A 27208-nucleotide genomic window follows, 5' to 3' on the forward strand; every position below is an offset into this window, starting at 1 on the left:
AGAGGTGATTTATTTATTTATTTATTTTATTTGGATCCTACCCAAGCAACCAAAAGTCGCGTTTTTACTTAAAGATGGAACTCCGAAGTTCACATTTGGCTGAAAAAATGTTTTACGGGAACTTCAGGTGACTCTTGTCGCGTAAAAGTTACTCAGGAACTTCCATCGCCCTTTGAAAGGTTAAACTATCGATAACAGAACTTCTAGGCGCTTTCAATGGAACTTCTTTCAAGAAGGTCGATAACGTTCGCGTAACATTCCAAAACGCACCATTATGATACTTGAAGGTGTTTTAAAGAACCTATATGGGAAATCTAAGCGACATGTCAAAAATGTTTTTCAAGAAGGTCGATAACGTTCGCGTAACATTCTAAAGCGCACCATTAAGATACTTGAAGGTGTTTTAAAGAACCTATATCGGAATTCTAAGCGACATGTCATAAATGTTTTTCAAGAAGGTCGATAACGTTCGCGTAACATTCTAAGGCGCACCATTAAGATACTTGAAGGTGTTTTAAAGAACCTATATGGGAATTCTAAGCGACATGTCAAAAATGTCTGTCAATTTTTTGTCATGGTATTTGTTTTGTTTATATCTGTACTGATATTTACAAATGGAATTCAAGATTTTTTCGAATTTTTCTTATAAATGTTAAATAAGATATTCGAATAAATTTTGATGATGCGAATTTTTGTTTTGATTCATATTGTGTACTGAAAGTCCTTTGAACGAAATAAGGTACCTTCTATTGACCAACCCACTCAATCATCTCAAATGACATTAAGTTTAAATACTAATCATTACAGTGGCAATTAGCTATTGATGGATTGGTCGAGAGGCTGGTGAGTTTCATTGCAACCTAGAGAGCAGCGGTTCAATTCTCTAGGCGTGTAAGCAGCTTTTGTAATCAAAACAATATAATAAAAATCAATGAGATAGACCATGATAGACCGGCAACCTAGCAATCTGACATGTGGTTGTCAGAGCAATCTGTCACTCGGATTTTTTTTTCGGCGCGTAGAAGTTTCTTGACATTCTCTTAGAAGCTGAATAGCGTTCTCTTCAGCCACCTAAACGAACTTGAAAGTAGCTTTAAGAACTTAAATTTTGGGCTGATTAGCATTCTCTTCAGACACAAACGAGAGCTGATTAAGCTTCTATGGAACCTTTTTAAGGGAATTCTGGTTGCTTGGGTAGGCTTTAACCTTTTATCTGAGTTAAAACTTAAATTAACACTCACTTCTTATTTTAATTTGTTGTAAAACAACTTCTAACACTAGTTTTAATTTGGTATCTGGACATGCTCAAGTTGATATCTTCGACATATGCGTTGTAGAGTGCCATCATTCTATACATAGGGTAGGTGTACCCTCCTCCGTCGTATCCCTCTTATTCGTCTTAATTCATGAATGCATGTTTTAGAGCCGAAAAATCACTTTCCACTTTAATAGGCTACTTCACATGATAAACTTACGCCTGTGAATTTATTTTCTATCACAAATTTGTCACTTTTGAAACTTTTTTTTTGAGATATTTGATTTTGAAATCTCGAAGTGAAATTAATTATTGGCACACTCCGCCATATTGAAAGACGAACTTAGTGATCCCCCCAACGTGTTTCTTTGTTTTAACGCTTCCTGTCAATGCATATAACAATCAAAATCATCAAATTCAACAGAAAAGTGTTGATATAAAATTAGAAAAATGATTTCAAACTAATCTGAACTATATAAATTTGTCAATATTCGATTGAAATCGAATCGCTCGGGCCCCATAATTCGTCGTAATTTTGCTACAGGAATAGGAAACCGTTTTGCAAGAATTGAGATTAGACCGGTTCATTTTTACTATTTTTTGCTGACCACAGTCGAACTCATAAAGAATGAACATAATTGATTTCTAAGTAATCACAACACAATAAAGTAATTTTGTTTATGTTGAAGCTAAGAACTAGAAGCGCTGGGAGATAAGTGCAAAAAGTCTTTTTATATTAATAAACTACTTGAATGTATTCAGCATTGCTTATAATGCATGGTTTTAAATGAACATAGAAATGATGGCTTTTTTAGCTAAGTGGTTGGTGTTTTATAAATTATTTACTAACAGTACCGTGCATAATTAAATAGACGTTTGAGTGCACGCAAGAATATCTCCAACTTCACACATTTATAACGTTCAACTCCAATGACATTGTTTCTTCATAGTTTTATATTTTAAGATATGATTATTTTTGGTTCGATTATCTGATGACACTAAACCTCTCTCAAGTATTTGAAAAATTATATGCATCAATTATATGAAAATTAGACTTTTTCTACTTTTTTCATTCAAACTGCAATATCTTACATACGACCAAACGCTTTGCTCTACAGAATGTTCACTGAGAGATCCTTGAGAACTTAAACTTAAACTTCTCCAATTTTCAGAAATTTCCTAAATGGGAATCAATAACTACTCGAGGACAAAAAAATAAATTCCTGGACCGATAACTTCGATTTCTATTGAATTTTGACGAAGCATGGAAAATCGATGCTAAAAACTCCCGTTGAAGGTCAAAATGACAAGAGAATTTAGATGAATGAATAATTTAAACATTGAAATAAGAGTTCACGAGTCTCTGGTTTGGATCTCAATACAAGTTTGGATAAAAAAAATCGGAAGATATGATTTTTTGTACATAAAGTCGTTTCAAATAAAACAATATCGAACCCCTTTTTTATGCTGATTCCTACCCTAGAAGTTTTAAAACTTGACTCATGTTTGCTTCATTTTTTATAAATTCTCAGTCAATTTTCAACAATAGATGTTTTGTCATTGTTGACATATTACGGTTTAAATGAAAACGTCGAAAAGTTTTATCGCTCGTAAAAAAACTTGAATAGATGAGCTGAACCAGTCTAATGCGCATTACACGCATCAACGTGGCGTTGCTTTGTTTCGATATCCTTCGCCAGGGTTCCCACATGTATAAGAAGAATACACATGTTGACAAAACGCAAATGTGATTCTGCCTATCCTCAAATGTCTTACTATTCAGTCTCATTACGTAGAAAAGCATATAGTTTCATTAAAAATGTTGATGTTCTTTAAATATGGTTAGTTTCTGTGTAAAATTGCGCATTGTAATTTGTGTTAAATGTCTGTATGAATGTTATGAAATTTTATCGTACAGACAAATCCTGGATCATGGCAGCCCAGTCCATTGGAGAGTGTGTTGGTAGCAAATAGATTTGCAGGGTGGATTCAATTTTAAGATCTAATATTGTGCTGCCTGCAATTGCCTTAGCCAAGCAATGGTACCTAGCTACAATAACGCTACCTTGGGATTTCTTGGCAAGACCATTTTATTGCGGCTTAGATCTCATTCGAACTTTGCAGTTATCCTGCGCGGTTGATCCGTGCGAAGTAAATAATAGCATTTGCATGAACCGCAAACGCAAAATTTTCAAATCTATACCTCATGAGGGAGGAATAGTTTGAGACAATTTCGGTATAATTGAATATAAGGTATAATATTTTGCTGCCTGCAGATGCATTAGCCAAGCAATGGTAGACCTGTTTACAATAAAGCTATCCTAGTTTCATGGCTTATTGCTACTGGTTACTTGAAAGAACTTCTGCTGTTATCCTGTACGGTTGATCCGTTCGATGTAAGCTAATGCCAATTGCATGAACCGCAACCGCAAAATTTTAAATGTATTTCTGAAGAGGGTGGAATAAATTGAGACAATTTCGGTCTCCTTGTACGACGGAATTAGGAACCTGGTACGACAATTAAGGAACTTGACTGAGGAAAATAAATCATAAATTGACTAAAAAGTATGTAATGGATTGATCTATTTCCTACATAAAACAGTATTAGAAATATAGTTCAATTACTAAAAATCAGTTTTAAACCAACGTGGAAGGCAATTCTATTGAAATAATGAAAACAGCTTCCTTAAGCCGTTGTCTTAGGGTCCTTTACCCTAGGTTCGTTTCGCGCGTAATTCTGGATCCTATTTGTAAGCTGAAATGGCCTTACGCTGCGCAAACTGCTGCGTCCTTCGTTGGGCGATATCTGGGAAAGCATATACGGCGAATAATACCTTCCACTTGCTAAATCCTTCAGAAACAATACATCGATTGATTTTCTACGATTTTCGAGCGAATCTAATCCAACCAACATGCACAGAGCACGGTAATCCGGCATTGTGTCTTGCCATCCAAGGTTTCTCAGTGCGTATTTGAGGAATTTCTTTTGGACTCTTTCTAATCTTTTAATGTGGACATTGTAATACGGTTGCCAAACAATACTTGCGTACTCAATTGTTGTACGAACTAAACCAACATAGATTTTCACGATAGTATATGGGTCATTCAACTCATGACAAATTCTGCTGATCATTCCAAACATAGAGTTTGCTTTGGCTACCACTTGTTCTATATGATTCGTGAAATTTAGTTCTTTGTCCAATTCAACTCCAAGATCCTTTACCGATGTCTTCCTAGTAATTATCAAGCTGTTTTCCAAGCGATACTCGTACATAATGTTCGTTATTTTGCGAGAAAATGATATAACGATGCACTTGGATACGTTAATTTTCAGTCCATGGCTTTTACAACATTCTGAAAATCGGTTTAGCGCATTTTGCAAAACTAAGCAATCTTTCGGAGAACGAACGGGACGGAATATTTCAAGATCATCTGCATATATCAGCACAAACACGTCCTGTAGAACCTCGGGAAACTCATTCATAACAGTAATGAAAAGAAGGGGTCCCAAGGGACTCTCTTGTGGTACACCGCTGTTAATCAAGAAAGTACCGGATCTGACGTTTCCTAACCATGGGTACATATGGTCGTAGACAATGCTCTCAAAAAGCTTGGGTATGGCAGAAAGAATAGCGACTCCACGATAATTTTCAACAGGAAGCTTAGAAGCAGATTTATGTATCGGTATAATATGGGAAATCTTCCAAAACTTCGGAAAAATTCCCTCGTTGATAGAATCCAAAAAAAGGCGATGCAAGGGTGCTTCAAGCCCACCAACGCACTTTTTTAGGAGTGAGTTAGTTATTTTCCTTCTGACGTCTGTTATCGATATTGCCAGCTCGGGAATAACATTCACCGGAAGCTCATACTCGAGATCTGTTCCAGTAGAATTCGAGCAGTATACGCTTTGAAAATATTTTGCAAATAGTTCAGAAGCCTCTTCTAAATTGTTTGCATTTTTAGAGCAGTAGGGTAAATGAGCCTAATTTCGCTATATTTTGTCAGAGGTTTTTAGATTTGATATTATTGCGCCGAATCTTTAATACTTAGATATACAATTTTTTGGTAACTAAATTCCAAATGCAACACTTGTTTAACTTTTATTTTAATATTATTGATTAAAATTATCATTTAATGATAAAAAAAAAATGATTATGCCATAGTTTCTCACATCGTGAGAGAGTTTTATGAAGTTTTTGAATCTCATAGAAAAATCGAAACATCGAAATTTTTACATCTTTGATGCCGTAAAAAACTTTACACAATGGGAATTATTATCCTACATCAACACTGTTGGTGTATGAATATTTTTCGAACAATCATTTAATTTTTTAAAATAAATATTTTTAAAATTCCGTTACCAGTCTGGGCTAAAATGCATCGACATGCAAATCAACCATTCACAGTTTAAATCTTGTTTCCATAAGCTAGAATATGATGTAAGATTTTTGTAGTATTATTTATCCCTAAATGCATCAACACCCTTCTGCTTTCTTTTAAAAGAAAAAATATAAACTTTAATTCTAACAAAATCTTAAATAACTGCAGATCGTGCTTTATGCGTAACAACATCACAAATATGTTAAAAACTTTTCAAAATTTTTTGTTTGATTTTTCATTAAGAACAAAGGTTTATGCAACTTAGATACCCCTTTTTCTTAGTAGGGTGAAAATCACATGTTTTGTAAATTTAAAAATAACTGGTAAAACCAATTATTTTTCTGACTACGTTAATTTGATGTCCCATTAACCTTAAAACTTTTTATGTACAAACGGTAGGATTATCAGTGGCCATTAGGGTTTAAGAAGCAATTGAAGTTGAAAAGTGTTGCATGATGCCCCAAAAGACGGTATACAACATAATTTATTGAGATTTTTTTTTTAATTTTTCCTTTCGATTCTGTTCTCGTTAAGAAGCTCTCTGTAACTTGATGGTTTCCTTCTTTGTCGCGAAAGGTGCGTTCCTTACAACCTTTCGAAAATGTTTTTTCAACATTTTAAGCTTTGAGATATACTGAAGTTAAAAAAAAATCATGTTTTATTAGCTCAAAACAGTTTATTTTTACAGATCGTTGAAAATTATGTTAAAACACAATTCTTTCAATCAAATTTATTTCAAATACATTCTATGACTTTGGAAAACTTTGACTATGTCCATAATTAGGAACACATTGAAAATAGTGCTCCTAATTGTGGACATATGTTTTTTTTAGTTTTTACACGAACAAAACATCGTTTTAACATACTTATTTCTTAAATCATGATAAAAAACAAACCGACAAAAAATTTCAAAAAAATCGGTTGACAAATTCAGCTTTAATCTTCTATTTCTAAACAGGTGTTTTTTAAGAAATTTGCTAACAATTCCATTCAATTTGGACATACTTGGAAACAATCCGGATTTTACGAAAAATCTTGAGAATTTGAAAGCTAATTTGTTTGTAAAATGAAAGTTCACATGATTCTTTAAATTATAATTTTTTTGATAATTGTGATAAGTGAAAAATAACGTCAAAAACAGGCAAAATCGAACAGTATGTTAACATTAGGTACACATGCCACATTAGGAACACTTACCCTACGAAACATTTTTCGGTATTAAATTAGACTTTCGTTTGGAATTACAATACTTCCAGAATCGTTTCGGTTCAGTTTGAATATTTCGTTGAAGATTTACAAAGTACGAACATCGCTGGGCTCTATGCGGGCTTTTAAATGCATTCACCGCAACTCGATATGCGGTTTAATCAGACTGAGTTTTAGTTCTACGGTATCGATTATGTTTCCTTCGTTTGTCCTTTAGGAGGCGTATTGTGTCAGCGTCAAACCACTCCGGGTATCTGGGGCTGCCTGATTTGAATTTGGTTATTCTACAATTGTTAAGCAATATGCCGTAAACGACAGTGTAGAACAACAAAACATTAAAATCCAATGCACATTCAACCGAGCGATAACTTTCGTTAATGTTATCAAAAACTCCAAGATTGCTCAAAAATTCTAGCATAGAACCACAGAGAAACAGACAGGACACTTAGTAGAAAAATCATTAGATTTTTCGCAAGAGATGACTCTGCCATCTAGTGTCGACATTGCCTACCAATCCCTTTTGCATATTTAAAAATGATCAAGGTTGCCTATGATATTGTGATGCTACAAAAAGTGTAAACAAACAGATTTTTTTCATTTGTGTAAGCAATTTTCGGGACCTTTGAAGTGTGTGTAGAATAAATCGATCGATGGTGAATAACTTTTTCTGCGGCATTCTCCAGGATCAAATTGAAGGCTTTCTGTAAAGCGACTCGTTTATTAAATCGCTTAAATTCAAAATGCTGTCTCAGAAATTAGAGTTGTGTGAGATTTAACCTTTAATGATTTAATAAATATATTTATTTTGCAGAAAGTTCAACGAAATCGTTAGTTCCAGGACAAGACTTCGATGGTCTAATGCTCGTCGACCCAGCTGGAATACATGTACTTTGCGATATGAGCAACTTGACTATCAAAATCAGATCACTTCCCGTGTTTTTTTCGGTTCCCGCAGATTTTGGCAATCTCGTTTTCCAGTTTTTCATTCATCAGTTTTCGCTTAATATGATTAAAAACTCTTTTCAAGTCTTAAATAAGTGAAATATGATTTTTTCTTGTATTGTATGTTATCCGTGCTTTCTAATAAGAAGAAATAAAAACTTTAAAGGTAACCCTTCAATCGTTCATTAGTTAGACAAATCAAAATGGTGATTAATAACAAATGGTAATCAATGTTTTTTTCAAATGTGCTATTTTTTTCAACCAAATAAGTGATCATAATTTTTTTTATTTATCCAAGGCTCGGATAGTTTTGAGCTATGGCTAATCTCAAACTATAACGTCTTGTTCATGCGGGGTTTTATTTAAGGACTATTTAACAAATGTATGTTATGATTTACTTGGTCAGCATTGGAACGCAGAACCTGGGAATCATTCAAAGCATTTCTAAAGCGATTCACGTTTCGAGTACAAGGCCAGCGATCAAAAGCGCCAAAGTTTTTCTCGGATTTTTCAACACTACTATTAACCTGAACAGTGCCTCGACTGGGTCCAAACAAAAGTAAATATTCAGATATCATCCGCTCTTAGCTGGTGTGCCTTTTTCCTTGTTCGCAGGCCATTTCCTCTTTCTTGATATTTCTAGAATATTATTGCAAATAAAATAAATAATTTTAATCGGATCATATTTCAAATCTATGTACTTACTTTCTGAGACTTTAAGATAATTTTGAAATTTTGTTGAAGCTCTCAAATCCCTCCACTCTAAAAAGTATTTTATTGGCAAAGTTTCTCTGGTTGTCACGGAAAGGTAAATAAATACAATGAAAGTAAAGGCTACCATGATTAAAATTTATAATTTTAAAGTCGTTAAGTGGTGCTATCTGGTGGTGACATTGCCTAGCTGTTTCATCGTTTTGCGAAGAATGAAAATGAAGTGTCCCGTCTGTTTGTCTGTGATAGAACGTTCACGTGAATTAGCTATGTCGTATACAAAATCCTCGGGTTGTATAAATATCGTGCTCCATTCAACCTCTAACAGTGATTGACAGCGACCTCATTGAAATGTTTCATATCGATCATTACCTTATGTTCATGCGCTGGCGGTGTGTCTTCGTACTGGAGTTTATCCACATTGACTCGTAACGACATTGCTTTATGATGCGCCTCGTTCTGTATTAGCGGTGTAGTTTCTTCGATTTGACAGCACTCTACGTCATTCGTGAATAACAAATCAAGAAAACGATTGTTTTGATTCGGGATTCCGCAAACTTGAAACAGATCAGATGCAGCCATATCGTCTACAAGAATAGCTTCTTCTGGTAAGCGAACGTTGCTCGGTAAAAGATGAAGATCAGAATCTTTATCGCGATACCATGTAGTATTTCTTAAGTTGAAATCACCTACAATAATCGTTGATATGATCACTACCCAAAGGTTGGGTGTATGGGGTCTCGAGTTGCACATTGTCTACCGTTCACTAGCCAAACCACCTCCTGACCACCTGAATATCCACCTCAAATACCAATTTTCATACCGATTTTTAGGATTTCCATACCGATAAAAGATTGTTTGGGTTTCATACCGATGCCGATAAAATTGTGGCTTCACTGCTGGTGATAGAGAAACAGCAAAGAGATCAATAGTGAGAACACATGCGAGTAGGGTTGCAAACATTTTTTTTTCAAAAATCAGGGAATTGGCGAAATAAAAATCAGGCTACGTGAAAGTAACGGCAATTTAGCTCAAAGTGATGACCTTTTTTTGGTCATCGCTCCACATTTTCACTTTCATATGTGTTGTGAGTCTGAGCCTACTTGGTTGAATAATTCTACTGCATCAAAGCAATCGAAAGATTCCCTTTAGTTCCCTTTTTTAAAAAGGAATTAAAAAGGAATCTTTCGATTGCTTTGATTCAGCCACATTTTCAATTTTTCACTTCAGCTATGGTACCTACTCCAATTCCTTACTACCCATTGTTCATCACATTCGCAAAAATCAGGCAAAATCAGGCATATTTTCAAAAATCAGGGAAATTCAGATTGTCAGGCAGAGCCTCAAAACATCAGGCAATGCCTTAAAAATCAGGCACATTGGCATCTCTGCATGCGAGATTTATGTACATGGTGTATCGATAGAAGATCCAGCAGTCGACTGATGGAGCTCGACTTGTACGCGTGCTGGAGCCTATTTCGTCATGTTCACCGTGGTATTATTGGCTAACGCGCCGTGTTGTACTGAAGCGGAAATTGCGGGTTTAAGTCCTGCCCGGTGAGCCGTTGTATCTTTTTCGAAAATTTCATGATATTTACGGCTTACGTTCAATCTTTCTGGGATATCTCATGTTTTCCTAATACAGGCCCCGTTCGTTTTTCGCAACATTCGATTTTGGCAACATCCGCTTTTGGCACATGTGCCAAACGTTGAAAAAAATGTTGAAAAAAAAATTTAGAAAAAAAAACCGTTCGATTTTGGCAACACGGCAATTCTTAAGTACCTACATGAATTGCAGAACAACAAAAAATACATTCTTTTAAGCTTCCATTATTTCAAATGTAAATTGTACTAATTGTTTCCCCCTTTTGAAGATGTTTTTTTTTATATTTTTTCCAATCCCCTCATTAATCTCCCTTCAATCGCTCACACTTATATTCGAAGTAACGAAATCATGTAAATTGAAATGTTTCTCAATTTTTAAAAACTTCTACCATTCTTTATGAAGCAAAATATCTTGGGCTTTCCAAAAATTATAAAAGACGTTGGGCCTTAAGTGAAAATAATTAGAATTGCCTAACTTATCTAAGCTCTAAGAAAAATTACTTGAATTGTGCCTTAGAAGGAAACTTGCAGCTATACTTTCTGGCATATTTAACTCAATAATATCAAACAACTACGAAGCTTTTAAATTATGAATTCAATGAAGCGACGTAACGACAAATTTCGAAACCACCCGCACAGGCTTACGGTATCTATGTGATGGCGCTAAACTGCAAATCACCAAGGAAGGATGATTTTTCCAATTTTTCGCCATTTCGATATTCGGGATCCGGAACGCCATCAAAGGACCGGAAAGTCGTGTCCCGTCGCGATTGGTTTCACGAAAATAAGCCACCCCCCATAGCCTGGCTAACATCCTATAGGACATAGCTCTTTGGGCCCATCCGCAGCGCAATCAATTTCCGGCGAGTCTGCATACAAATCCCCGGACCCAGGATAAAGACCCGGCAGCAGCTCGGATCAATATGTTCCATGCGAGTGTTTGAAGGGAGCGAAAAAAAAATTGACTGTGTTTGAAATAACAACTACCGAAGGACGACAAAAAAAAATCGCACAAAGCAGTTGTCCCAGTTCCACATAACCCATTGCTTTTATTGGATCTGGAAAGTGATGGCCCCGGCAGGATATACGGTTACACTGAGGGCGAAACTTTGGCATGAGTTCGCATTTCAAGGGAGGACACAAATAAATTGGTGACTGGTGGAAAAGTTTGCCGGGTTACACAGCCAATATTTCATCTTTGATTGGAGTTTCAGTTCATTTTTAAAACATTTTAAATTTAAAAAAAAACATCAAACAGGAAAAAAGTTAGAATGAAATCCATGGTACACTTGTTCTACATTACTAAATACTTAATACTAAATACTTATTTGGCTTAGTGATTATTATCACAGTTTCCTGATCTGAAGGTCATATAACTGAATTTGTTTCAATCGCCAATTGTTGTTTGTTATGACTTGAGATGACCTTTGAGGTAAGAATGACAAGAGATAGACTATAGAGTCTGAGGATGGTTGAGTGGAAGTAGAGCGAAACGTAAAAACTTGCAAAATTATCAATAAACTACATCAACGAAACGAACAAACTCTATCTGCACCAACCCCCCTAAAAATAAAATATATCCATATGTTCTGAACGATTACATTCAAAGTTCATATTACAGTATTTATACTATCTATAAACTGAAGGTACTGTGACCGGCACAAATAAAATCCACCCGTCTTTTTAATCTTAAAATGCCAATATTTTTTTTTCAGTTTCACAAAGGCTCTTGTATTTTTTTTTCTCAACTCAGTAGCAATAAGTTTACCGAATTACATATTTTTAGGGTATGATATTAAAAAAAAATCCATGGTTTATCTGAAAATTTTCAACTGAAGGGTTGATTGAAAAATAGAGAGTTTAAGAAGGTTAGAGAGTTTTAGAGGGTTTGAGTTTGAAAAAAAAAATCGCGATTTGAAATGTGAATTTTTCATAAGGGGAAAAAAATTAAGGGTTTATGTTTTAATTTTAATAATTGTATGTATGTATGTATGTAGTTAAACCCATCAGTGGCTGATAAGTCTTTCGACCCGAGTCGGTACTGGAAGTCTCGATCGCACGTTCAAATATTGTCCGTGCTTAACTCACCAACAATATTTGCAGTGCAACCAAGGGGTCCGTTACCACTGTTCGAAACAAATTTAGAATTATAAAAAGGAACCATAATATCCTTCTCATGATTCCATATTTGCCGAAATACTCCGGCTGCTTTCTCAAGCAAAGAGGGAGAACTCCCATATTTGAAACGTGTGGCGAAGCTGAGCCGTAAACTCAAGTAAGAGAGCGTCACCTGCTTTTTGATGTGACGGGGCCCCCCAGGAAATACACCCGTCTGCCGAATATGGGTGACGTGGCGACGAACGTGTTAAATGTATCATAATACATTTTAAACATTTTACCTTATTACCATATAAATAAAAATACATTTTAAACATCTTACCTTTTTACCATTTGAAAAGGATACTTATCTTCAAACCATAAAAGGCATCGGGAATATTTAACAGGTTTGACTGGTCTCAGCATGCCAAAACTGCTATAGCGATCGTTCAAACATAAATTTATTTCCTACACCAGCATGTTCACCAGTTTATTTTGAAAATAACATTCAAAATAGTATTGCAATTTTAATGTTCATGCTTCCAACTTGATGTCTTCATTAGGTAGCATCCAAGGATATGAACTAAAAAACACTTTTCACTAAATGTGCAAAAATGCAACCACAACCCCTCGTTTCATTCATCCGTTTTTTGGGAAGCAGGATACGAATTTCAACCAGGTGAACATGGAGTAACTTATCCTTATCCATAAGCCTTGCCCATGGATCTGATTTCCGTGACCCGAAAAACTCTCAGCACTTTAAGTTCACAAAAATCCAATGATATTCACTTAATTCACTTAATTTTGAAACATAAGATTTTAATTTTTCTCTTTTCATTTACTGCAGCGCCCCTAGTTGTCACATCGCAAATCTATTGACAGTGTTTTGATCCGGATGGTTTGTTTACTTAGTGGTGAAAATTTCATCAAGATTGAAACAGGCAGTCAAAGGTATCGACGATGGAACGCGAAAGGCGAGAGAAAATTCTGCACACTCACGTAGAGAAACCGACGTGGTCAGGGGTAAAGATCGCCAAATTTCTGCATCCAAAATCGACTATAAATTTGGTGCTGCAACGTTACCGGGAGACTCAAACCAGGCGTAAAAGTGGAACATACGACCGGAAGCTGCGAGCAAAGGTTATTCGCTCAGTTCACAATAATCCTGGAATCTCCTTGCATGATTTGGTGAAAAAGTTCAAGACAAACCACAGTACAGCTCGACGAATTTGTTTGCGAGAAGGCTTGCGGTCGTATCATGCAAGCAAACACCCCAACAGGGCGCTGAAAAAAACCAGGGCAAGAAAGTTGTACGAGAAAGTGTTGACCAAGTACAACGGATGCATTTTGATGGACGACGAAACTCACGTCAAAATGGATTTTAGACAAATACCCGCCAACAAATTTCACCTTGCGAAGCGTAAAAGGAATGTTGCGGGTAGATTCAAGTTTGTTTTCGCAGTTAAATTTGCTCGTAAGTTGATAATTTGGCAAGGGATCTGTAGTTGTGGGAAGAAGACTGAGATTTTCATCACTGGGGACACAATGAATGGAAATGTTTACAAAGAAGAATGTCTCCAGAAGAGGGTTTTGCCGTTCATTCGGTCCCACAAAGGTCCGGTGAAGTTCTGGCCGGACCTGGCAAGCTGTCACTACAGCCGGGATGTCGTTAAGTGGTATAAGGAGAACAAGATCGATTTTGTTGAAAAAAGTATCAATCCACCAAACTGTCCGAATTTTGGTCCCATCGAGAAATATTGGGCAATAGTTAAGGGCAAACTGAAGAAATGTGGCAGAACCATGAAAAAACCTGCTCAAATGGAAAAGTGGTGGGACAAGATGGCGAATGAGGTTACCAGCAGTACTGTGCAGAAAATGATGGGTGGTATCACCAAAAGAGTTCGAAAATTCATCCGAAAAGCTGACGAATGATTTTGATGTGTTTTTCTCCTTAAAGTGCAATAAAAACCCTACAAATTGACATTTTTACTTTTGTTGTACATTATTTCTTTGCGGAGATGGATATCATAACGAGTATTTGTGACATTACTGCAGAAAGTTAAAAAAAAACCTGATTTCATTCACAATTTTTTGGAACCTGCAAAACGATTAGATTTATGCTTTAAAAGTATCTAAAGTTCAATTTGGTTTAATTTTTTTTTTAATTCTTTAAATGAGAAAAAGTAAACAAATAGAAAATTTATGCAACTTTTTCGCAGCACTCAATGTTATTTGAATTCTTAAGGAAAGCTGATAAATGACTCAAATCTTTTACTTTAAAATGTATATTTTTTATTTGAAAGTTTTGTCAAAAAAGCGCAGAACTTCCTTTAATAATTTTAGCCTATTTTGAAAAGTTATTTCAATAAAAAAAAGCTGATAGAAAAATTGCATATTTAGATTTAGGGCACTTGAATTACTCAAAACTACGTTTTGAATTCATTGCACCTCGGAAAATGTAAATTTTGTGGCCTTGTGTAATTCGTCAAAACCTTTTCATATGTGATGTTGGGCATTCCGAAAAACAAGAAACGCAAAATAAAATTGTGGCTGATGTTTTTTTTCTTGAAGAATATTTCTGATGATATAAATAATTTTTTGTTTAATCAAAACTTATAGTAATAGAATAGAGGTTATAAGATTTTAGATTTCCATTGATGATTCTGTTGAGCATCATGAGAGGTAAACGAATATTACATGATTTTCAACTTGTCGATGTGTAAAATTAGTATTCGATTAATAAATTTTGAAGGTAAAATGGTTCGTTTCAAGCTCTCTTCTTGTTTAGTAACACTTCTTAATAAAAACCTTTTCTAAAGACGAGGTAGGGTTTTGTATGTCTTATTTAGAGTGTCAATAAAAAAGTCAATTAAATTGCAATTTAAAATTACCAATTAACAATTAGTAGGGGAGAGTGGGGTATCATGGGCCACTTTTTTTTCTTTGCTTCATAACTTCTTTATTATAAAAGATAAAAAGAAAAAAAATAAATGGAAAGCTTTTCTACATTTTAAGGTATCATTAGGCATTTTTTTATTTTTTAAATACATTGATTTCCCGAGTTCTGACTGTTTCAAAAACAGTAGTTTTTTGGAATTTGTAAAACGTGGACCACCTAATCCAAATCGAAAAAAGAGAGTCGTGTATGATCGAATAGTTCCTAAGACCTGGCTCGCGAACGTTTGTCTCCATCGCATTAGAAAAGATGGACAAAACATTTTTCATAACTCTTCATTTGACGTAAGAAAACTTTACAGATAGTAATAACGTTTTTAAAGTTCTGAATGTGTATAAAAACACCACCATATAGGTGGCCCAAGATACCCCACAAAGTGTGGCCCACGATTCTCCACAAGCAATGATTTGCAAATTGATTGCGTTTGTGAGACTTATTGATGTTCCATCAAAAAATCCTTTCCCACGTGAAAGAGCAAGACAAAATTAAGATCATAAGCGTATGAGCATATTTTTGTTATGTACTTTAAGTCTCCCACGGATGCAATTTTGCGAGTGCTTGTTTATTTATGTAAGTACATTTTTCTAGCCTAGTTAAATAAAAGAAGCATATGATACGCACATAAGTCAACAACATATAGAAAAACATGCTTACGCAAAGCGACGACGATGACAGTTGGATTGGAATTTTTATCTCAACACACAGCTGAAATATTTAGAGTGGCCCACGTCACCAACTCTCCTCTACATAAAATAAAAAAAAATATTTTTTACAAAAAACATTTATTTTTAGAAGGTTTAGAAAAGCACACCGGGACAGCTTGTCTCCCATAAAACCGTTTCCCAATTTTTTTTTCGAAATATTAAACAAAACGGAAGCACAAGTGTACGTCCATCCAAAACAGATTCGGTTTTCGCCCGAAGTGTTTTACGAGAATGGGATCAAATTCCGTTCGGCACCAGAAAACATAGATACATAAACCGTAAATGTGATTGCCTTCCGGCAGAAAACTACTTAACCTTTCCGGTGAACTGAATTGGCAACACATAACAACATAAATGCCGTCCATTGTCAGTCGGACAGACAGACAGAGACAGAGAGCTGCTCCCACACACGCGCTACGACCATCAATAAACACATTAAAACTTTGAGCGAGATGTGATTGCAGACAACAAACAAACCTTTCAATTGCCGGCCCAGCTGATCGCACGGACTTTTCTCCAGGACGCACATAATCTGCCGGCTGACGATGACCTGATTGTTGAGCAGCCGGTTGATGTTCTGACTGTCGTTGGCGGCCACTTGGCCACATTGCTGCAGCAGCATAACGATCGACACTGCGACGGTTAATCCCAAGAGCATCGTTGAACTCATCTTCGCAATAAACATATCTTCACGTCACTCTTCACTTCACTGATGACGGTGATACGGAACTTCCAGGGGAGTAATTCCTTAAGTGGCCCTACAATTGGATTAATCTTCACTCGACTCACTCGACTACGACGACGCTAACGCAACTTCACATCCATTCACGACCCTGGCCGGACGCGTCATTCAATTCTGAGACTCAAATTATGTTATTGATTTAGGCGGCGATCTTCTTTCTGGACCTGAAGCTGCTAAGTCCTTTACTCTTCTCGAAACCTCCCACGAGACCGACTCCTAGCAGCCAAAACGGCAAAACGGCTGTTTGTGTTTGACAACGAACTTTTCCCAGAAATGGGACCGGATGTTGGTCAATTACAAGTGACGACCAACGTCAGGGACCGATATGGTCATTTACACACAAAAGCGCCAAAGAAACTAGGGGCCTTTGGGCGGTGTTGTGTTGCCAAACCGGACGTGATATGAATGGCGTTTTTCCCTACCCGAGCCCAGACTTTTCCTCGGAAAAGTCAAAACACACTCTGCAGCTTGCGTGAGGCGGAGGTTTTTCTCCGGAAACGATATGTGTATGTGCGGCAACTGTTTCGTTCGACTAACAACCTGTTTCACGGAACGGAAGCTTCGCGGAAGTCGGAACCACAACTGAATGGGAACTGAACTGAACGGCGGCCAACGGTTGACTGGAGTTCGCTCGGATCGGAGTGATACATTTTAACTTTCTCCATCCGTCCGTCGGTTCCGTACCAGTGATGCCACATAAATAGGGGCTTTTCCAAGACGAGAGGAAATCTTCTTCCGGTGTAGATTCCTGAAAATCGATATAAAAATCGATATTTCGAAACGGTTGAAAAAATCCAATCCAAGGAACAATATTCTAATCAAATATAGTAAAACTAATATACCTCACTCTTCAAAAAACAAGGCGACACATCAAGCACGCCATCCTATGGAGAAAGTTCTAACTACCATGTACAAACATCGACGATCTGAACTACTTCTGGCAGATTTTTGACTTGTAGGTGGCGCTGTTGCTGCTAGAGATGGTGATGGCGGTACGATCAGCGGCTTTAGTAGGAACTTTCGTCAGTAGGTGGTGCTGACATGCGTGTCCTTGATAGGATGTATGGAGAAGGCTGACAGTGAGGTATATTTGTTTTAATATATTTGTTCTAATTCTTATTCTATTTTTTTTTTTTTTTTCGTATAAACTGGATTTTAAGCGTTGCAGTCATTCGTCCGCTGTTTGAATATTTTAGTAATCGTTTTAATTTTAACACTTATTTTTTTGTAGTTCTTCGATTTCTTGCCATTCTTTCTCAACTGCGCCTTTAGACGGGGTTTATGTTTCATTTATTCTACTTTACTTAGGCACGGTGTCTCTTATGGAAAAATTTTGTTCATCGAAAATTAGCATCGCTAATTTCTGTACCATTCGAAAGCTGCGACTTTCCCCTTTCATTTGAGCCCAAATTTGAAATAATCCACCGGGGGGTCTAGAACATGAAATTTTTTGAATATTTTTATTGATTTTTTTCAAACACAAAATCATACTACTCACTATGAAAACGCTGGTCATACCTTTAGCGTTAACACAACTGCATATGTCGATAATATCATTTAATAGGAAATTTTTCTAGCTACAACTATGTAGAAGACATCTGTGATACAAATTGAGAAAAAAGAGTTGGAATGTAACAAACAATGATAATAATTTCATTTTAAAAATTCTAATAAAACTTCTCTTCACTGATGGTACTCAGATCGGAAATAGAATTCAACCAACTCAGATATTGATTGTAGGGTGTTTAAATGTTCAGGATGGTTAATTTACATTAAAAATAATCAATATTTCACATAAAAATTTTATCAGGATAGTCTGAAGTAATGGGCATTTAATGAGTTTTATTATTCCGGAACAATGATAAAATACTTTGTTTGTCACTCCGATTTTTTTCAAAAATCCCAAAAGGGGGAAAAATTACAGTTTAAGGTATTTTAAACAAAAATTCTCTAAATTTTTCGAGAATTAAAACAGTTGAAAGAGTGGAATCTAAACTGTAGATGAGAATTATATCACCTGTTGATTACGATTTTTTTTTTAACTTTTTATCTAAATTTTGTGGATTATTAGATTTTGTGCAATGTAGATGGTATACAAGTTTGTTGCATGCCAGCTTTTGTCCAATGTATTTCAGACTTTTTGAAAAAATGTATTATTTAATTTCTTATTACTGCCTCCTTCCCCTTTCACTCGTGATGTTTCAACTCCAAGTGATGAAGGAGAGATTTCCAAATTGTTCCGCCCAAATAAAAAAAAATGTTACCTGCTTTACTTCAAATTTTGTTACTCATTTCATACTTGATACATTTTCAATACATACATTATTAGGGCAAATAAATGTAGAAACATTATTTTACGCATTTTAAGAAAGTGCTATAAATTCTGTTTATGACACGATGTTATATTTTATTTTCATAAAAATAAGAAAAAAACATTCCAGGGGAAAGTCGGAAATGCAGAAATTTACCAACAAATGTTTGAAGTGATCCATACTACCAGATAAAAACCCTTGTTTTTTTTCATCTAGGAAATTTGAAAAAAATAAATCGGTATTTTGAACAAATGCTTACATAACATAATAAAAAATATTGCAAAAAATCTGCCGACTTAAGATCTGACAACCTGAAGTGAACTAAGAGAATTTTTCCAAATAACAGTAGGTATGACATCAAATCAACCACAAAATATTATTGAAAACAAAGATGTTTAGATTTTGTAGTCTTCTTTTCCTTTTTAAAGAAAAAAAAACATTGAAATACACAAGATTCAGTTCGTGTACTTTTGACAAAAATGAACAATCTTGTATTTTCGCTAAACTCTAATTTTACATACATAAGTGCTTCCAAAAGGTGAAATTTATTTTTGGTTATGACACTTACATGACACTTTACCATCTTTGTGGTGTCCGTGTCTAAGGTTTTATAATCGCTTAATAGTGAAAAGTATGAAAACCTTCAGAAATTATCAAAAAGGATGAAATTTTGATATTCTGATTCAAAATGTTGGCCTAAATGTTAGAAATTTGTCCAATTTGTATCCTAGTCCCACATATTTATTCATGAAGATCTCATATTAACTTATTTTACAACATAAAAAACTAAATTTTCAAGAAAAGCTTGAAATTTTTTTTCAATATAAAACCCCACAAATCTTCAGATTATCCTGAACTAAATTATGTAAAGTATTGATTTTTATTGTAAATAAACCATCCTGAACATTTAAACACACTACAATAAGTAACTATGTTGGTATTTATAATACTATTTTTGGTCTTTGTACAATCATTGATGAGAAGTTTTCTTAGATTTTTCAAATAAAATAATAATCACTCTATTTGTGACATTCTTACTCTTTTCTCTTAATTTGTATCATTTTGATTTCCTATTAAATGATGTTATTGACATATGAAGTTGTATTAACGCTAAAGGTATGACAAGTGTTTTCACAGTGATAAGTACGATTTTGTCTTTGAAAAAACAATTAAAAAGGTTTGAATATCTTCAAAAAAAAATAAATTGTCCTAACCCCCCGGTGGATTATTTCAAATTTGAGCTCAAATTAAAGGAGAAAGTCCCAGCTTTCGAATGGTGCAAAATTAGCGATGCTTATTTTCGAAAAATAAAGTTTTCTCCCTGAGACACCGTGAAGGATCATTTATCAAAATATCAATCCAGAATGATTGTAACACTTAGACTTAAAACACCATTTTTAAGATCGATAAACTCATATACCAAAGATTTATAAGGCTACCAAAATTATAATTTTTCGAAAAATATGTTGAATGGTTTATGATGAGTATGATTATTCAAGAGTAGCAATGTAGACCCAAACCTTATGCCAAAACCTCAAAAACCCATCCCAAGTTCAGAGTTCTGCTTCACTTTTAAAAAAATTCTCACTTGTTTAAAGAAATTCAGGTCTGAACATTAAATTTTTAATAACATTACTTTCATTTCAGAGGTTCTGGTTCCATATTCCTAAACCAAAAATTGTATTTTTATTTTCATATTTTGGACTCTGTATTTAGTTAAGGAGGATTTAGTTAAGGATCATTTCATTATTTGAGTATGAAATGAGAAAAAAAACTGCGTAGAAATCCTGGTTGAAATTTGTTTTTCTTTTTCATTTCATATCAAATTTCATTCATAATTAACGAAAAGTATATGCATTTTCAATATTTTTATGATAATTTTTTTTTCATTTAATTTACGGCTATCATTCTCAAGTTTTTTAATTTTTTTAATAATCATTTTCAGAACATAAAAATAAATATTGTTTCATATTAAGATTCGAAGTCCTCAAACTTCATTCTTACGAAAACTTGTAATATAAGATTTACTATTCAGATTTCAAATAAATAATAAAAATGATGATTTCAGATTAAAACCCACAGTTTACCATAGAATTTAAATTAAAGATTCGAAAACAGTTTGAAAGGTTTTATATTGAATGCAACTTCTGAATTCAGATTCAGAATGCGGTCCATATGATTTAGCTCGTAAATGAATTATACAATCAAGATACAAACAAATCTAACTGACTATTTCGTTGAGTAATTCAAGAGATCACAAACTTATGAATTTGTTTGTGAATTGAATTAAACAAAATTAAAATTTTTTATCAAATGAAGTTTATTCACACAATTCAGCTGAAAATCACAAATATAAAGTAGAATTTGAGTTTTTTTAAGATTAAAAATGTTTAATGAAACAAAAAATTAACTTTTATTTTAAAAAAATGTCTTGCACAGGATAATTATTATAGAATTGCTTTTTGATGACAAATATTTGATAATATAGAAACATGTAGCTTCTTCATTTGCACAAAGTTCTATATTTTTCCTGTGTATTTTTAACATTAATGCTATTGCAGTTTTTTTAAAAACCAAATTTTAAATAAAAAATCATAAATTTGAATCAAGTTTGGAAAACCAGATTTGAACCGAAAAATTGCAATCTCTCAAAAATTTTGAATTTGCCCAAGAGTTTGGAAGATAAAGTTTATTTTATTTGAGTAACAAATAAGTTGTTTTTTTTTAATAAATTGAAAGCTTTCTTGAAATTCTGATTCTTGACACAAATCTAATAACAGATTTTTACCATCGATGAAAGTGAATTCCGTGTTTTGATGCTAAAATTTTATTATACACGTTAAGCTCACCATTTGAAAGATTTCAGATAGAAGCTTAGTTTTATTATAACAACAACATATGCACTGAGGCCGAGAATAGTAACTTTCAGTACATTTTCACTTATAGTTTTTAAACACTTTAACCAATTTTTCCTAAATTTTGAAACATATTAACACTATATGCTGTATGTTTAGTTTTTGTTGAAATTGGCCCACAACTAACTGAGATACTTCGACTTATATGAAAATTAAATACTGTGCTTATTTTTCGAATTGTTGTCGAACTTTCATAACCCATCTCTCCTTCCTAATTTAGGATATTTTTTCTCAAATAATCAATCCAATCAATCAAACAATCAATAATCAATGCTGGTAACTCTTTGACTTAACTGCCAATAATTTTTTTGATAAAAAACACATCCTCGATTTTTGAGGCTACCAATTTTTTGGAAAAATAAGTCCATTTCCAGTTTTCTAAAGTTTTTAAGCTTACTTTAGACAAGGATTGATAGATTTACATATTTTCAGTCATTCAGCAAAAAAAAAGGTAAAACCAACTATTCCATTTTGTTTCATAACTCTTTTAATAATAATAATAATAATTTTATTAACTAATAAAGGTTGGTTTAGGCACTAGATGGTTAAAAGTTTAATGTTAAAGTACTCAAAAATAGAAAGGTTTTGTCATTCAGTTTTGTGCATTAACAATGCGCCCACCTTTTCCATAAAAATGGTAGCTCTTTATTGGATTTGCTACCAACTAAACTAAATTCACTAAATTTCTCGAAACCAGATGCCCCTGGGGGTTATTGGTTTCACGACTTCTTAAATTTCGATAGTGGCCCACTTTTCAACACTCTAAATGACTAGTTTAGAAAACATTGTAAAAATAGCGAAAAAGCCGTTATTAACAGGGGTCTAGCTTATATGTAGATCCTGGAAACGATTTAAATCAAGTGATGATAGAACGCTGTTCAAAGATTGTGCAATAAAATTAACACTTTGAAAACTAAAGCTAAAACAACATGATAAAACAAAATTGAATATGAGTTTACCTGCTAAAAAGTTTTGGAATAATTTGAAGTGCTTTGGTCCAAGCAATTCCGAGAAGTCCTCATGTACCTCCGAATTTTCTGCTACAGATGTAAATCACTACTTTTGCTTTAATTTCACATCTGATAATGACGAAGAAATCTTGATTTATAAAACTACAACTGGCTTTCATTTCAAACCAGTTTATGAACATGAAATTAATAATGCAGTAGCTTCAATTAAATCCAATGCTACTGGACTCGATAACATTCCCATCAAACTTATTGAAAAAGCTCTTCCTAGCTTGCTTCCAATTCTCAATCATCTTTTCAATACTATAATCAGAGCATCTAAATTTCTATTTCAGTGGAAAAAAGTGAAGGTAATTCCTATGCCCAAAAAAGCCAATATATAAAACCAGTATATCAAACTTAAGATCAATAAGCTTACTGAATTCGGTTTCAAAAGTATTTGAAAAATAAATTAAAGTAACAAATTTCGAATGACATAAATCAACATAACCTTCTCAGTAATAATCAATCCGGCTTTCGAGCTTACCATAGTACCGTAATTACCTCAGTGAAAGTCCACAATGACATCGCCATTACTCTTGATTAAAAAAGGACGTGCCATTCTTCTGCTCATAGACTTTGCAAAAGCCTTTGATAGGAAAAGGCTAGTTCAAAAATTAATATCTCACTTTTCTTTTTCTGTACCTGCTGCTGAAATGATAAACTCAAATCTTCGTTCGTTACGTTTTTAATCTGTCAAAATTTCAAGTGTTTCCCAGCTCCAAAAAACGCTGATCCGTTGTCCATTTGAAATTTTTTATAAATATAAATCTTGTGCTGTAATCTATAGAATACTTAAAAGAAGATGCCCGCAATATATTAAAAGATTATTTGTTTCCGTAAGGAACTCCGGAACCTCCAATTTTATTATCCCAACTCATAGTTCAGTTTATTAAAACAACTGGAATAATCTTCCTACTCAACTTAAATCCATAAAATCTAAATCAGAATTTAGGAAAGCTTCACTAGCAAGGTTTGCATAAACTAGGTAACAATCGGATATTGAATAGTTAGAGATATGTAAGTGCAAAAATCTTAGCGTAGAAAATCGAAATTCAAATCAAAGCAAACCCAAATTGTAACACATTATAAAGATTTTGTCTTATGTAACAAGAATTAATAAATAATAATAATAATGAATTGTTTGAGCAAAACAATCATACACAATAATTAATCAATAAACCACCACCCCCCCACTTTATAATTATTGCGCATATTTTTTTTCAGATATTTTTTTTTAAATTTGTTCACCTTTCTTTAATTAATAACCTTTTTCATCATCCACACTTGAATTTGAAGAAATGTTGGTGCCTGTGTGGTGCCTAACTCCAGGGGCAAAAATACTCAAAGAAAATTAAAAAAAATGTTTTTCTTGCTTCCCAGTGGAATTCGAAACCGCTTTTAAATTTAAACATAGATTTTCTTCAGTTTCATATTATTTTATACGACCGTTGAGACCCTTGACACAGATATGTAGGGGAAAGTCGGGTAAGACGGACATCCTCAGTTAGAATCGCAATAGAAAATCAGATTTTGCTTTTTGTGTTAACAGATTGTCACCGCTGATTGATGATTTTTATTTTAATGAATTGCATTTATGGGATTAATGGTAAATCAAAATGAAATTGCTTTTTTCATCGCAGTTTTCGTGCAGATGAGAAATTTAGGTGGTTTGCTATCGCATTAACCATTGGAATTAGAAAGTACTCAACCTTATCATTCCACATTTCACTTTAATCGATTCAGTCGTTTTCGAGTCTATAGGGAACATACAGAGAGATCATCATTCATTTTTTAAATATAAAGATGGCCTAAAAGTGTTTTGAAGTGAAACCTTAATTCTAGTTTCTGTTTGTGATTTTTAAATTACAATTCCTTATTCTGATCCTTTAATTTTTCAATTTCAACCTTTTTTTTTGCAAAGACGATAGAGAGACGATTCCGAAAACTTCAAAATTCTCATTTACTTAAACTTTCAGAAGATTGTTTATCTAAAAATTTGTATTCCTTTAATGTAGTTTTACTCGAACACCAGAAAAAAGTCTATGTGGCACCACTGCACACGAAACCTAGAAGAGAATTCAATCGAAAAGGGAGAATAATTCTCGCCCTTCCGTCCGATCTATCCCGAGAAGAGGGCCCGATTCGGAAAGTCTCCTCTCCAACCAAGCCGAAACAGCCACCCGTCCACCCATTAAGGACCACCGCCCAACCTCCCACCCACCAATCTCACCGGTAAGCCGCATCACTCGACAAAGTCACGTGGAGTGCCTACAAACCGTAGGATCAGGATATGGACTAGTAACAAGCAAGGTCGTCGACAAACAAACAAAAACAAAACGTAAGGAAAACACACCACCCATTTTGGGGGCACTTGTTTGAATGTTGCTTTCTCTCTTTCACCCACTCTGTTGGACCCTTCCATCCTTTCTCCGATCGAATTGGGAAAAATGGGAAATCTGAGAACTCTTGCTTGATTGAGAAACGAAAATTTGTTAGAAAGCCGTCCTATCCCCTGCTCAGTTCGCTTTCTGTGGATTTGGTTCTTCATGCCAATGCGAGGGAACCAAAGTCAGGAGTCGGGCCCGTTAACGAAGGACTAGGTTTAGATTTACTTTTTTTCCATCTGGAATCTTTCGAAGGATTAGGAGGGCTTTACGCACGCCACTGCTGAGAACATTAATCAATCATCAGTCTCCTTCTAACGTTCGTAATGGTATCAATCTTTGCAGTATGGTGGTTAAACCACGCTAAACGGTCATTATTTCGATGAAAATTATGCGACCTGGCACTCAACAGGAATTTAGGTAAACTCTGTGGTCTATATAACATATTACCGAGATTTTATAGTTTTTCGGTTAAACATAACCGGCTTTTTGGAAATAACCACAGACATTTCTGATAAACAATACCGATTGTTCGGTAATATAACAAGCCGTCACGTTGACAAATGTGAATGTTTTGACAGATGATCTGAAATATCATCAGCCGAATTTTGGTGGTTTTTTTACCGATTAAATTCCGTATTATTTGACAGCTTTTGTATATTCGAGGAAATGTTAACGGTGCGGTATATACATTCAGGGGTAAAAACAACTTATTACTATATTTGGTAAAAGCAAACTATTTTTTTTCTTGCAATAGGTAGGTACTAAACTTCAAATGCAAAATTTATGGTGACACCTCAAAAGCCCCCAAAATACAACCGGACGGCAAAAAGCAGATGGTTTTCGTCGCACTGCAAAATCGAGAGCAGATCGGACAGACCACTTTTCGTGAAATGAAATCGAGGAATCGGATGGCGGAAAATCTTTTGTTCTTATGAATATTTATCACTGAAAAAAGAGAAGTGAAGGACGACGTGTTGCATAAATTTGGGCAACGCAATTCTGCAACAGGAAAAGGGATTTTATTTTATGCTCTCGCCATGTTGTTCGATAGTCGAAAGACGGACCTTCAGACTAGTTTACTTCCTTTTTTTTATTGCTGGCAGAGAAAGTTTACAGAGGAAAATGGAACAAAAAATTTTTTTTCTATGTGAAAAATGGTTTCTCAACTACATTTGCTTTTTGATTCCGGAAAATCGAACTAAGAGTATCGATCACAATAAACTTCGAAAAGGTTCAACATACAAAACGATGGAGAATGTGTCAAAAATTTTGAAACTCAAATTCAGGAACTAAAATTTTGATTCCAAATTCTAAATTGGAATTTTGAATCGTAATCTGAATTCTGAATTCTGAATCTGAATCTGAATTCTGAATCTGAATTCTGAATCTGAATTCTGAATCTGAATTCTGAATCTGAATTCTGAATCTGAATTCTGAATCTGAATTCTGAATCTGAATTCTGAATCTGAATTCTGAATCTGAATTCTGAATCTGAATTCTGAATCTGAATTCTGAATCTGAATTCTGAATCTGAATTCTGAATCTGAATTCTGAATCTGAATTCTGAATTCTGAATTCTGAATCTGAATCTGAATCTGAATTCTGAATTCTGAATCTGAATTCTGAATCTGAATTCTGAATCTGAATTCTGAATCTGAATTCTGAATCTGAATTCTGAATCTGAATTCTGAATCTGAATTCTGAATCTGAATTCTGAATCTGAATTCTGAATCTGAATTCTGAATCTGAATTCTGAATCTGAATTCTGAATTCTGAATTCTGAATCTGAATTCTGAATCTGAATCTGAATTCTGAATCTGAATTCTGAATCTGAATTCTGAATCCGAATTCTGAATCTGAATTCTGAATCCGAATTCTGAATCTGAATTCTGAATCTGTATTCTGAATTCTGAATTTTGAATTTGAATTCTGAATCTGAATTCTGGATCTCAATTTTGAATCTGAATTCTGAATTCTGAATCTGAA

The 27208-nt window shown here is 34.3% G+C and overlaps 1 protein-coding gene across 1 annotated transcript in view; it reads right to left on the reverse strand.

Annotated features, from left to right (window-relative positions):
• Positions 1-17228, reverse strand: part of LOC129744524 (putative odorant-binding protein A10) — a 100437-nt gene extending 83209 nt beyond the window's left edge. Inside the window, exon 1 of the mRNA XM_055737094.1 lies at positions 16334-17228. Within this exon, the coding sequence (XP_055593069.1) occupies positions 16334-16541 (208 nt within the window). The 5' untranslated portion in view covers positions 16542-17228. The remainder of the gene's footprint in view (positions 1-16333) is intronic.
• Positions 17229-27208: the final 9980 nt, after the last annotated feature.

The sequence above is a fragment of the Uranotaenia lowii genome, chromosome 2 (genome assembly GCF_029784155.1).
Source record: "Uranotaenia lowii strain MFRU-FL chromosome 2, ASM2978415v1, whole genome shotgun sequence".
In the NCBI taxonomy this organism is placed as follows: Eukaryota; Metazoa; Arthropoda; class Insecta; order Diptera; family Culicidae; genus Uranotaenia; species Uranotaenia lowii.